The following is a 14,662-nucleotide window of genomic DNA, read 5'->3' on the forward strand; positions in this document are numbered from 1 at the left end:
TTATTGACACGTGAGACCACAGTAAAGTATTGTAATGGCTCTGTGGGAGCAGCCATAATCTTAACAGCTGCGAGATAATTGTCTGCCCATTATATATTGAGCAAATATAGTACAAATGCTGAATGAGCTAACTCAGGTCCGAAATGAATGTTATGGCCATTCATTTGTTTTTAAATTGGTATTTAATTTATACAGTCACTTGTATTAGCCTACAGATTCGGATAGATGGAAAATATTGGTCTGATTGTACCGATAGCATTAGAGTATATAATATAAGTATTCTATGCTTATAGTAAGTACTTGGCTACTTGAGTTATAAGTATTGATATGTACAATGAGTTGCACAATATTTTTCTAGGTGTATTTGTAATAGCAATAAAATATTGGAGTAAGTTATACGTAAAATACTAAAATCTGCTAATTTATTAAAATTTAAATTAAAAAAATATAGGTTCTAAGAACGGAGAATTCGTATTAATGAAAAAAATATTATGCGTTAATTGAATTTTGATTTATAAATTTCCATAAAATGTTAATTACGGATCATTAGCCATAAAATTAAAATAATTAAAATTTTTATCATTCCAAAGAAGACGAGTTTACTAATAACTTGTAAGTACATAAATTTATATAACCATACTAGCGGTCCGCCCCGGCTTCGCCCGTGGTACATATGAAAAATAGATTTTGGCCGATTCTCAGACTTACCCGATATGCACAGAAAATTTCATGAGAATCGGTCCACCCGTTTCGGAGGAGTATGCAGACTAACATTGTGACACGAGAATTTTATATATAAGATTTTATAGAGTCCTGCATACACATACGGTCCACTTGTTTTTATGGTGTTACGTAAAACAAATAACCTTGGCTCATGTTAACAAATATATTCACAGTATGTTGGTATATGGTACATATGGTACATACAGAAGTGAGGTACAGATTTTTTAAACATTCGTTACTGTTGTATCGTTATTTCGTTCTTTAGTAATGATTCTTTGTTCGTGAGTGATGAATAAATAATTGAGCTTTTGTTACCTTTAAGTTTACATCTGAAGTTGAGAGCATACTCCGCTTGGCTCTATCTAAAGAAACTTGGCACTGTTTATTATGTATTGCTAATTATCCAAAACTAGGTCACTGATATGAAAACCTCATATTATCGGCCACTAGGTACGTCTACATAGAAACACGGAATGCACGTTGTCAACGTAAAGTTTATTCACCTCAATACATAACAAATTATTCCATGTTGGAATTTGAAAAGGTAAGATAATATCGGCATTCGTCGGGTCGAAACTTGGTAATCGCAACATCAAGGTCGCGAGTGTCACAGGAGGTTCGAGGTGGAGATGCGCAAGCGACGGGTCGTGAGGCAGTCGCTCCGCGGACCTCTCGGTTACCTCCCAAACGTAACAAACATTAAACAAACAAAAACACTAAAAATTAATCATGTTGTGTAACGTTAACGTTCTCTAACCTTCCGGATGTTCTCGTAATATTTGAGTGCAATTATTTATACAGAGTGGTCGTGATATGGCGCTGTGTTTTGTAAATAATGTATTGTGCTGTTGACGGTGTTTAATCGCGATGTCGAGGAATATGCTGAGGAGGCAATTTTCTCATGAATCAGGGAAGTCGGCTTTGATTCGGGCTCAGGAAGAATATTTTGATAGAAGGTACTATTTTGTATTTCGTTTTGGTTTATTATTAAATAATTTTTCTTCTTTTTTCCTCTTGTTGGTTTTCAATTACTCGTAAACATAAACTTAACCCAAACTTAATGCTGATTAATCTTATTATTAATGTTGATAAATGACTATCACGTTTTCTTTAATTGGACGATGATTTTTGTTTTTTACAACAATAAAATCATCTCGAAATATTTAATTTCACTGTTGTTACTTGTTAATTATTGTAATTCAAGATAATAATCTACATGGTGACCATAAAAATAATCTCGTTTGACAAACTTATTTTTGACCGATATTCAAATTAACATAACAAGATACTAGTTTGTCCACTGTATAATCACGATATAATAACTTTAATATAAATTTTCTTATAAAGAAATGTGTTTTATTCTCTAGTCTCTTTTATTCACGTACAAACGTCTCATTAAAATTTTATTCGTTCGTTATCAACAGACTGCCTGTGGTTTTAATTAGCGTATATGTAGCTGATAATTTTAAAGAATACATATAAAGGTATGTTAGTTTGGGTATATCTACACATAGGTAATATGTTGACTAAACCTTGCAGTTATTTAGTTTATTTTATATATATTTCTGGTCAGGATACGAAATGTGTCATACATCCTCCAATGTATCATTATTATAGCAACAGGCAGCTCATAATAACAATGATATTTTTAGTGTCCGACCGAACTTTCGGTTTCGGTTTCGGTTTCGGCCGAGTTTCGGCCAAAAATCAAGTTTCGGCCGCAGTTTCGGTTTCGGCCAAAATCGGCCGAAACTTTTGCCGAAACCGAAACTTATTTCGCAAGTTCAGTGAACTTTGTGAACAACGCTTTGACGGACGCTGTCAAAGCGTTGGTTGACCCACGCTGGTGGAAACAATTTTTGATTATCTATGTTGAGATTGGAACTGGGTGTAATTGTAATTAATAATTATTATTTTTATATAAGAGGTACCTAAAAGAGACTTATTATTCTTCTAAGTACAAATACCAATCCAAAGTATTAAAGACTCTTTAATAAAGAGAAAGATCTCAAAATACCAAAACTTAGTATTTAAAGTAACAGTAACAATTACTGATTTGATTTAGATGACTGATTTTACCGAGAACTTAATTTGAAAAAATAATAAAAATTAAATTTGTTATTATTAATATTTTAAGAATATTATTTTTTTTATTTTATATTAAATAAATGATTACAACAAATTTAATATACTGTGTTTTCCTTTCATGCCCTAATTAAGGCAAAATAATAGGTAAAATGCACCAAAGTTCAGTATTTTTAGAAATTTCATACTAGACCACGTGAGTTTCGGTTTCGGTTTCGGTTTCGGCCGAAACTGAAGCCACGGCCGAACATTCGGTTTCGGTTTCGGTTTCGGCCTGGAAACCAGTTTCGGTCGGACACTAGCATATTTTGATAAATAACCAAAAATCATGTTTATCTAATACTAGCTGCGCTCCGCGGTTTTACCCGCGTGGCTCCGTTCGTATTGGTCTTAGCGTGATGATATATATAGCCTATAGCCTTCCTCGATAAATGGGCTATCTAATACTGAAAGAATTTTTCAAATCGGACCAGTAGTTCCTGAGATTAGCGCGTTCAAACAAACAAACTCTCCAGCTTTATAATATAAGTACCTAGATAAAGAACCCTCGTTAATTAACGAATAGTTAGTACCTTAGAGTATGTATTTATATACTTGTTGTTTTCTACAGCTTACGAGTAAGAATATATATTTTGTTTATTTATGATGATTACTTATCAACATTGAATATTAACAAACGAGGCTCTATATTGTTCACGACACCTTTGTTTTAATTTATCGCTACTTGTGATTAAATCCTATTAAACAATTGATTACAGTAAGTAGCTACAAATTACAATTAGTAGTGTTTACTTTAATTATTGTTATTAATATTCTGCAATTAAATAAATCAAGTTAAATAAAAAATTATTGTGCGAAGCAGGAGATAGATCTTATATTTAATTCGATGTTGCTATCACTCAAGCTATGTTTCAGTTTCAGTATTTGTACTAGGGATGTAACGATACCGATACCGATACCGATATATCGGCCGATATATCGGCAAGCCGATATATCGGTATCGCCGATAATAAATCAACCGATACCGATATTTTTTTATTAAATTCTTTCTTTTCTTTTATGTTTTTGCATTGTATTCATTCATATTGTTTTATTTCTGTTTCTGTAATAGTGTTAAGGAAGAGCGGAACCTCCTGACACAAGCATTTTATTTGCTTACTAGCTTTCCGCCTGCGGCTTCGCCCGCGTTTTAAAAAAAAAACCCGCATAGTTCCCGTTCCCGTGGGATTTCCGGGATAAAACCTAGCCTATGTCACTCAGAAATGATGTAGCTTTCCAACAGTGAAAGAATTTTTCAAATCTGCCAAGTAGTTTCGGAGCCTATTCAATTCATACAAACAAACAAACAAACAAAAAATCAAACCTTTCCTCTTTATAATATTTGTATAGATGTATAGATGTATAGACTAGGAGTGTTCCAATCACAAATTTGTTTATGTAAAGGAAAGAAATAAATAATTTTGAATTTTTTTAATTTTTAACGTGATAACGTTTTTAAAATCGTTTTAGTCGGGTGACATGTTCATAAACTTGTGTCACACCAAAACCTCACGAGCGCGATCGCAGGTATAATGAGAGAGAGACGGACCGATCTCCCGTTTCATCTCGAGCGCTGCCACTGCATTATGTTATCACGTAAACATCTCGATCGTAAACCTACTTTACAAACAACCAATTTTTTTGATATCAAATAATTCAAAAATCCGCGCCCAATGAACGATGCGGGAGGCCGCCCGCGCGTGCGCACTTGTTTTCTGAAAAAACTCTACCAATTATAGTAAACTTTTATTAGGTACTGATTGTATGTGTATTACTTAAAGTTTAACTGACTTCGTAAAATAATAATACTAAAATAAATGGTTTTGTTGTTTTTTGATTTGGCATTTTTATTTAAAAGAATACGATTAACAGTTGTCTCTGTTAAATGTTGGTAACTTTTTATGCATAATTCACTATTTATTTTTCTACCAAGCCATCGATATCGGTATCGGTATCGGTATCGCCGATACATTACTACAAATATCGGTATCGGTATCGTATCGGCAAAATCATGTATCGTTACATCCCTAATTTGTACTAATATTATAAATCTGTAAATTTTGTTTGTTTACTTGAACGCGCTTATCTCAGGAAATACTTGTCCGATTTGAATCTTTCAGTGTTAGATAGCCCATTCTGTAAGGAAGGCTATAGGCTAAATATCATCACGCTAAGACCAAAAGGATAGGAGAAAAGCGGGTAAAACCATGGGCCACAGCTAGTTAAATATACATCATGTGATTAAAATTTCACCCAGTAGCGTGTTTTGGTGTTTAACTTAGGCAAGGTCAGATAGGTTAATGCAATGCCCACTTCAAGTGGAGAGCGTTCTTATGTACAGTATGCTCGGAAATTGCTAGTCATTACGTGCTACATACAATAATTGTATGTGATTCCGGTTTGCGCAACCGCCTGATGATGTTTACAAAACATAAAACTGTAGATTTTATTCGCTATTGCGTATAGTTTTAAGTGACTTTTCTTTATGCTGGTCCGCGTGAATTAAAAGTTCAAAATAAGAAAGGTGTATAGAAATGCCTATGTTTTTTTTCCATTGGAATACCACTGAATCAAATCGTGAAAACTTACATACAGATATATAGACAGACAAAGAGTATCGGATGATACAGCATATTATATCTTAATTCTTAACATAGAGCTAGAAGTTGTTACTGCAGAAAATAACGAAGTTATAGCGTTCTCTATTTTATATCGTTGTATTATCACACTAGCTTACCGCCCGCGGCATCGCCCGCTTTGAATTAAACCTAATAAATTATATACTAAAACCTTCCTCTTGAATCACTCTATCTATTAAAAAAAACCGCATCAAAATCCGTTGCGTAGTTTGAAAGATTTAAGCATACAAAGGGACATAGGGACAGAGAAAGTGACTTTGTTTTAAATGTACTATGTAGACTGTAGTGATGCTTGAACTCATAAATTAAACTAATGAATATTTGAATCGTTTTGATAAACAACCTGTTTGTTATAATTTATTAATGTATTCGCTGGATACATACGTAGTAAAACGGTCAGAGGACGTAGTGTCAATTCGGAGTTGTACTTGTATTGTAGTATACAGTTGAGTCGCATTCAGGTATATTTATTGATTTAAATTTATTAGTTTAAATGGCGATTTTTCGAGTCGATCTTTATTGTGGTTTATTTTATCGTTTAATGTGTTTGTTGCGACAGTTTTAATGAATTAATTTGTGTTAAATAGCACTGCATGACTAGTTGCTGAGAACTCAATACATATCTGAAAATTATAATACTAATAACTGAAAAGTATTTTTTAATATTTTAAAAATATAATATTAATAGAGGTATAATAAGAGTCATAGAGTTCTATGCAAACACACAGATATTTACTTTTTAGGTGCAATGCTTAGCTAGATAAAAACACGGATAATTTCCTGTAAGTGGGTAGGTACATAAATTCATTAAAATAATTAAATTAGTTACTTTTCATTGCTAGATTAATTATTTACCTACATATTTAGTGATGACTGTGAAAAATATAAAAAGTGGACGAAAAACGGAAAATTAAGTAACTGGGAAATTCTCGATGCTTCCAACGTTCGCAAGGCTACTTTTTGCTTTTGCCGGATGCTAATGAAATAAGCGTGACCATTATAATTATTGTATTCCTTATAATGGTCTTAAATAACAAATAATAAGCGACATTACTCAATCGTATCATCATATTTTTCAATATTATATAACGATCAACTGACCAATGTATCTCCTGTACTGTATTGATCGCGATATATAGGTTTTCAAAATCCCTATCGTCATTTCGCAATTCGCAGCCCTTTATAGTTAACGTATTATGCTGATTTACTACATTGGTATAGGAGTATTTCTTCTATTCCGTATTACTAATGTTATAAATACGAAAGTTACTATCTCTATGATACTGTATGTCTCTGGAAGGGGGTGAAATAGTGGATGACTTTTAGTTAGGAACAGCTAACGAGCGATAGTGTCATGAAGGTGCACGCAAGTGTAGATCCAGATAACAATAGTCTAAGAGCCAGTAAATAATAATAAATTTATGTTTAAATAGTTAGTGTATTTGTCACTGCTTGAATTTGAAAAACTTGGTAAATGATTTGAAAAAGTATACCTACCGTGGCTGCAGAGCTGGGATGCATATTATGTAGATGTATTATGTATATTTTTATGTTAATGTTCGTTATTTTGTTTGTTACAGGCGGACGAGGTCCCTGAATGCGCCGTCCCCGATACAGCAATTTGGACCATGTGGCAGAATAATGAAGAACTCTGCAATGGTTATGTAAGTATCAATTTACATAAAAAAACTACTTTCAAAATACTTACTTCCAAAGATTTTACTTTAATCACGACTCGTTATTTTGTTCAATTATTATCTTAAATTTCATTGATGAGGCCTTAATCGTATCAATAAAAATAAAATAAATTGAAAGAGTTGGTCATATATCAAAATAGCAATGTTTTGTAGAGTTCAAACGTAAAGTACTTGAATACATTTACAAATAAAATTATTAATTTGTAATATGACTAAGCACATATTGTACGGTCTGCAACAAAATAACAATTATTAAATAGAGACCAGTCAACAAAAGTCTTCGATATACGGCTGGATTTATTTTAACCACTTAGTCTATTACCACAGTGTTCATATTATATAATAGTACTCTATCACTGATAAATCTAATTAATGTTATTACCCTTAGCCAAAGGTCCATTAGTTTTGAAAAATAATATGTCCACAAATTTCTTAATTATATTCTACAACGAACTGCGTAAAAACGACTACAACACCTCACACCTGACTATAATTCCATTGAATGCTCACAATACCGCATCAAAATACATTACCCCCTATCCTTACATCACTATCCCAACAACACATAGCAACCCATCAATGTACGCGTTCCATTGGACACTTACAGGCAGATCCAGGACCCCGCGTCGCAGAGGCTCACGTGGTACAAGCCGCCGCTCACGGTGCTCGTGATCAAGAAGATACATGACGCCACCATCATCACGCCGTTCGTACAGCTCGTACATTGGCTTGTAAATGTGAGTATTTTTTTTTTATAGTGTTAAAGCTCTGGACCAGTAATTTCTGAACTGAGTAACTTTGCATCTATTCGAAACTAACGGAGTTTCATACTACTTACTGCTTCAAGGAGTGAACTTCCAAGCCTTTCTAGTTTCTTAGTGCTCACCAACACCTTAAGGCTAGCCGCACACACAAAATAATATTGTCAATACGTACTTTATTGTCAATATTATTTTGTGTGTGCGGCTAGCCTAACTACTAAAACCAATGATATTACAAGTAGTAGCTCTTCGAAATGTTGGTACTTAATTCTTTCTTTTTCTCTCAATATAATTGAATCATGCTCAATCTCTTTGACGTCTAATCGTGTGTGCGTGTGTGCCGTTTTTAAGATCGAATGTTATCTGGATAACTGAATATGATAGACATTTTTGTGCGTGTGATTTTTTTTGTTAGCTAAATGTATGTTTTTGGATCGATCGCCGTAGCAGATTGGTGATGCGGATATGAAAATTATTATTCAAAGCCCTTAGTGCAGGTCCACACTGCGAGCCTAGCGCGGTTGCGACGGCGGGCGCGAAATATCAAACGTATGAAACGCGCCTTTGCGTCCACATTGAAATGACTATGGCGGAAGCCTAGTGCGACGGTAATGAGCGAGCCAGCGCGCGTAGTTTTCAAACTCTCCTATCCGCGCGTTCTGGCCACACTACGGGCCTAGTCAGCAAGCGACCCAATGCGCGGACGGCGGGGGTATCAAACCCAGTTCGGTCTTGTCGCTCGACTTCTTATATTATATCCTTTATTGTTTTTCGTAAAATAGCGGTAAATACTTAATTGTTGAAGTGAAACTTCTTTATTTATAAGTGCGATTCAATCTAAAACACTTATATACACCACAGTAATTTTGTAGGGTATAATCTCAATTCTTCATATAATATTCACCCGTTATTCCTCTGTTTTATTTATTTCGTGTACAACTTCTATAATGATCTCATCTCAAAATCGGACTGTCCAGTAAAAATAGCAAATCGTCCAAGGTTTGCAACACCCGAAAAACGTCGAACCGCTACTTGAGCTCGCGCGTCGGTGTGGCCACCGCGAGCGCCCGCTCGTCGCGCCCGCCTAGGCCGCCGCCACCGCGCATTCAGTGTGGACGCACACTTAAATTTAAATATTTAAATTAGATGTAAAATTAATCGATATTTAATTTAATCATATTTCGTCATCGGCTCTGTTTTTGTATATTTTGTTTTGAAGCATCTGTAGACGATCCTATTTTGCTTGACCTTGATATACATAATTTAATACACACCCAGCATACTTAATTAAATAGGTAGGAACCTACTACCTAATATTTTTACCTATTAATTTTTATCATGCTGAGTCCAAACATCTGAATTTTATCATAATTTAACAAAATTATTTGGGAAAGTAACCTAGCATATCTACAAGCAAACAAAAATTTTAACATAACAATTTATTTTTATCTCTCTTTTAAATTCACGTAAATGCGATGGAAGATAACATAAGGTAGGTACATATATAAAAAAACTAGCAGTCCGCCCCGGCTTCGCCCGTGGTACATATGAAAAATAGATGTTGACCGATTCTCAGACTTACCCGATATGCACAGAAAATTTCATGAGAATCGGTCCACCCGTTTCGGAGGAGTATGCAGACTAACATTGTGACACGAGAATTTTATATATAAGATAAGTATCTACTATGTGTCTGTACCATCTAGAATAAACATAAACATCATTTTCCTTAAAATTATAAACAGCTAGTTCGACATTCCGATATGTTGATTCCCGCCAAATAATATCTATACTTATATTTTGTAAACAATGCCACCGGTTTTCCATAAGACCGGGTTAATTGGTACTATTACAGTATACACGTGCTCTGTGAGTGGTTTTATATGCGGAATCATATCAAAAACAAGCAATAAAGTATAAAATATGTTTTTTTTTTAATTTATATCCTGGTCGTTTTTGGTAGAGAACGGAAAACTTTATCGTAATACATAGTTTGTTTACGAATTTTAAGTGCTTTGTTATTATAAATATGTATATAAATTATACATACAAATTTAAAATTTTATGGGAAATAAGTTAGCGGCCGCATTTGAACACCCGGAAAATATACATTAAAAAATATATATATTTTGAATATGGCATTCAAAATATATAATAACCAAAATATCAAACCGGAAAATAGTTCTTCTATTGTAAAGTTAATTAACTGATTCAATGATTTAGTAACTACTTACCCAACGTAGAGTACGTTGGAAGCCATTCGTCTTTTTAAGTTTCCAAATATGTACAATATATAGAAGTTCCTAGATTAGTAGTTTACCTTTTATTACTTATACCAAATTCCAGGACAAAAGCATGGTAGTGTTCGTAGAGGCGTCCGTCCTGGAGGACCGCATACTCTCCGAGTACGGGAACTTCAATGCGGTCAAAGAGCGGCTTATGACCTTCCGCGCGGGCACGGACGACCTGACGGATAAGATCGACTTCATCATATGCCTGGGCGGCGATGGCACTCTGCTGCACGCTAGCTCGCTGTTCCAGGTAGGTTTTGCGAAAAAATGAAAAAAAAAAATTTTTTTTTAATTTTGGCGCGTCACAAAGTTATAATTTTAGGCAAATCGTGATATTGGTAGAAAAGTGCTATCTCATTAAGATATTAATTTCATAAATATTTTTAAGGTGATTAATAATAAAATGAAAGTTAAAATAAAACGACAATTTTACGTAATTCATAAGCATAATATGTATATTCAATAATAAATGCATATACACTATACAGGTAATTTTTGTACTATTTATCCATTTCGATATGCAATTTTTTTGTTCTGCTTTGGAATTTAGTAAAAAAATATATTCTATTTGTTTTCAGCAATCAGTCCCTCCTGTTATGGCATTCCACTTGGGTTCTTTAGGGTTTCTCACCCCATTCGAATTCAACAATTTCCAGGAGCAAGTAATGAATGTGCTAGAAGGTATGTTTTTATGAATTTATCTTTATGTATAAATAATTTTGATTGATAATATCAGATAATTTTTAATACCTGAAATATAATGAGTACCACTTACCTTATTGTGTAATCAGGAAGGGTTGCAGGCCTACGATACAAGCTGTCTTAGTGTAGGTCTGCAGGTCATATTATCTTTTTAATCATCAGGTCCTATTATAATATCCTTGTATTTTTATGTTTAATTAATTAAGATAATTATTTCTATGTATTTAATTTTGTATTTATGGTGAATAAATGATTATGATGATGATGATGATTAAATCTTGCTTGCAGTATTCAAACATCTAATATTATGTTTTTAATGCTTTTAAAGAAGGAAAACAATTTTTAGCCAATCTTGCTTTTTTTTCCTATCCTATTTAAATTTTAATATCATAACAGTTAGCACATTTAATTTATAAAATTCCTACATATTATAGACACCTAAAAGCATCCAAATAACATTAGTAAATAAATAAAAAATTTGTTGTCTGTAAAGTCGGTTTACTGACGATAGTTGAACGTGACAACGTCCGATTGTGCTTCTTTGTCGCTCGTTCCGCGCTCTCGCTTGCACTTCAAGTCTTACATGGAACGCCTCAGAGCGAGGTAACGCCGCATGAGTCATGCATTTTCGTGCGTGCAGCCGGCTCTATCGAATTATAAGACGTTATCACGTCAAAAATAGTAATCGTTATAGACCATGTTCACCTCTTCTATTAACGCTAAAATGATTCAAAATAACCATATAATATAGACAATATAACATCATAATTTTTCCAGGTCACGCAGCCCTAACGCTCCGGTCGCGTCTCCAGTGCGTGGTGCTAAGGAAGAGCACGGAAGACAACAAGAACAAGAAGAAACCCACAACTATCCTGGTGCTAAACGAAGTGGTGGTTGACAGAGGACCCTCTCCGTACTTGTCGAACATTGATCTGTTCTTGGACGGGAAACATATTACGTCTGTGCAGGGGGACGGTGAGTTTTTTTTGTTATTTGACAGTTTTTAAACAGCCGGCAAGAGGTTAAGGGTGAATTTAAAAAAAAAATGAGCCTTCTCCATACTTGTCGAACATAGTTCTTGGACGGGAAACATATTACCTTCGTGCAAGGAGACTGTGAGCATTTTTGTCGTTGTTTAGATCTTACATTTAAATTGATAGCTATATAAAGTTAAAAAAAACTTGGTAGAAAGATGATGGGTCAGTTAAGAGAGTTAATTCAAACGATACTTTGTTATGGTTTTTTTTTCGTAATGCAATTGCAAATATCGCTTTAGTGATAGTAAAAACGCTTTTATTTTCTAGTATAATATAAAGTTGTAACTGATAACAGTTTTCACGATTCTGATAAAAAAAAATTGTAACACATACGTTATTAAAAACTATGATATTATATGTTAATCCAAGTTAACCTATATATGTGTGCCAAATTTTATAAAAATCGGGTCAGCAGTTTCTGCGTGAAGGAGTAACAAATATACAAACATTCGTATTTATAATATTTTAAGCACATCAATAACTGTTAAATAACAGTTTGTATGTATTTCTTGTTTACCACGAATAAATGAATACTATTCTATTTAGAAATTAATGACTTAACGGATTTTAAACGCGATTTATTCATTATATTATTTTCCCGACGTTTCGAACACTTTACAGCGAGCGTGGTCACGGGGAGACGTTGCTCACTGTAAAATGTTCGAAACGTCGGGAAAATAAATAATGAATAAATCGTGTTTGAAATCCGTTAAAAAGTCTTTAATTTATAAATGTATAATACTCGCGTAAAATCAAACACTAGAAGATACTTGGTGTGTCCCTAGTCCCTGTCCTACACACGGTGTGTCCCTTAGACACATAAAACTGAAAGAATAGAATAAATTCGATTGCTCTGGCGGGTCACGAGTTGCTGAATTGGTCAGGCATCCGCCCCGGAATGGCGCGAAAGGATGCGGGTTCGAGTCCCGCCTCGTGATCGAATTTTTTCTATTCTTTATAAATTTATACTAGAAGATACTAAGTACTATTCTATTATAAATAATTGGTAGATGAATACTATTCTATTCTAAACAAGCTTACCGCCCGCGTCTTCGCCCGCTTTGTCTAAAACCTAATAAATTGTATACTAAAACCTTCCTCTTGAATCACTCTATCTATTAAAAAAAACTGCATCAAAATCCGTTGCGTAGTTTTAAAGATTTAAGCATACACATGGACATAGGGACAGAGAAAGCGACTTTGTTTTATACTATGTAGTGATAATTCTCCAGGTCTCATAGTATCAACGCCAACTGGCAGTACCGCGTACGCGGTGGCGGCGGGCGCGAGCATGATCCACCCGTCCGTGCCCGCCATCATGGTGACGCCCATCTGCCCGCACTCGCTCTCCTTCCGGCCGATCGTGGTGCCCGCGGGCGTTGAGCTCAAGGTGCGTGTGTTATTTCTGATGATGACTGACCGGTTGGCTTGGTTGGTAGTGGCCCTGCCTTCCAAGCCAGAGGTCGTGGGTTTGATTCCCACCCGGGGCAAATATTTGTGTGATATAGATGTTTGCTCTGTGTCTGGGTGTTAATTATCTATATAAGTATTTATTTAAAACTAGGTTTCCGCCCGCGGCTTCGCCCGCGCAGTCAAAGAAAAACCCGCATAGATCCCGATCCCGTGGGATTTCCGGGATTGCGTCATTTTCCCGGGATAAAAAGTAGCCTATGTCCTTTCTCGGGTATCAAAATTTCTCGATACCAAATTTCATGCAAATTGGTTCAGTAGTTTAGGCGTGATTGAGTAACAGGCAGACAGACAGAATTACTTTCGCATTTATAATATTAGTATGGATTTAAAAGTCCGATGTCCCTTGAAGCGGTTCAAATAATACTTCTTAGCGAACGCTATCAAAAGATTTGTGCTCTAAATTTTCACAATTGGCCGATTTTATTTATATTTGTGAGATATGATTGTTTTTCATATATGTATTTAAAAATATGGTTATTTCTAGATTTCGCTGTGTCCTGATGCTCGGAATGCAATGTGGGTGTCCTTCGATGGTAGGAATAGACAAGCGCTCCAACATGGTGATAGGTAATACAATAATTTATTTTTATTGATTAATTTTAAAAATGTAAAGCCAAGTTAGTCTTTATCCAAGTTAGTCTTTGTTTCAAAAACATAAAAGGTACTTTCTAGGTAAACATTCTGCAACTTAGGACGCGTTGTCACTTACGATCAGGTGAAACAGCGGCCAAATGTTTACCTATCTATGAACAAAAAGACCGAGCACACGTTTCAGAAGTGAAACTTCTTTGGGAAGATTCAAAGGTACCAAAATCGTCGCCTTACTCCATGACGTGACGGTATTGCCAAGACGCGACCGTGTAATTTTACTCTTAAAGCGCCTAAAGAAATTTCACTTCAAAAATAATTAATATTAAAAAAAAACATTGAGATAATATTACTACGTATGGAGGAGACACCACGAACAAAATCTGTGCGCCATTTTTTTGCTCTAACTAAGTTTTAAAAATTATTATCTAGTAAGGTACTTATCGATGAAAAGTTATGTTAGTCACTTATTATTTGTATTATTTGTGCAATATCGTAACACACACGACGGCATATTTGATGCGTTTCACTTTAAAACAAATAAAAAATGAGCGTGCAGTTAAGCCATACGGCTTATGTTAAGCTGAACATAAGTGATGTAGGCGGTGTCGTCTCCATTTGTATATC

At 34.6% G+C, this 14,662-nt stretch overlaps 1 protein-coding gene across 4 annotated transcripts in view; it reads left to right on the plus strand.

Annotated features, from left to right (window-relative positions):
• LOC149901326 (NAD kinase-like) overlaps positions 1–14,662 on the plus strand; it is a 33,273-nt gene that overhangs the window by 17,268 nt on the left and 1,343 nt on the right. For 3 of the 4 annotated variants that reach the window (XM_090111507.1, XM_090111509.1, XM_090111506.1), the window contains 7 exons: positions 7,067–7,150; positions 7,791–7,920; positions 10,291–10,485; positions 10,814–10,916; positions 11,715–11,912; positions 13,207–13,364; positions 13,932–14,014. In XM_090111507.1, the coding sequence (XP_089967633.1) occupies positions 7,067–7,150; positions 7,791–7,920; positions 10,291–10,485; positions 10,814–10,916; positions 11,715–11,912; positions 13,207–13,364; positions 13,932–14,014 (951 nt within the window). Of the gene's footprint in view, positions 1–1,375; positions 1,680–7,066; positions 7,151–7,790; positions 7,921–10,290; positions 10,486–10,813; positions 10,917–11,714; positions 11,913–13,206; positions 13,365–13,931; positions 14,015–14,662 lie in introns of those variants that run through there. The other variant, XM_090111508.1, reaches the window with a different exon arrangement.

This window comes from Colias eurytheme, chromosome 17 (assembly GCF_061535395.1).
Source record: "Colias eurytheme isolate Ceu_HAF_F1 chromosome 17, ilColEury1 Martin Lab GWU primary, whole genome shotgun sequence".
Taxonomy (NCBI): Eukaryota; Metazoa; Arthropoda; class Insecta; order Lepidoptera; family Pieridae; genus Colias; species Colias eurytheme.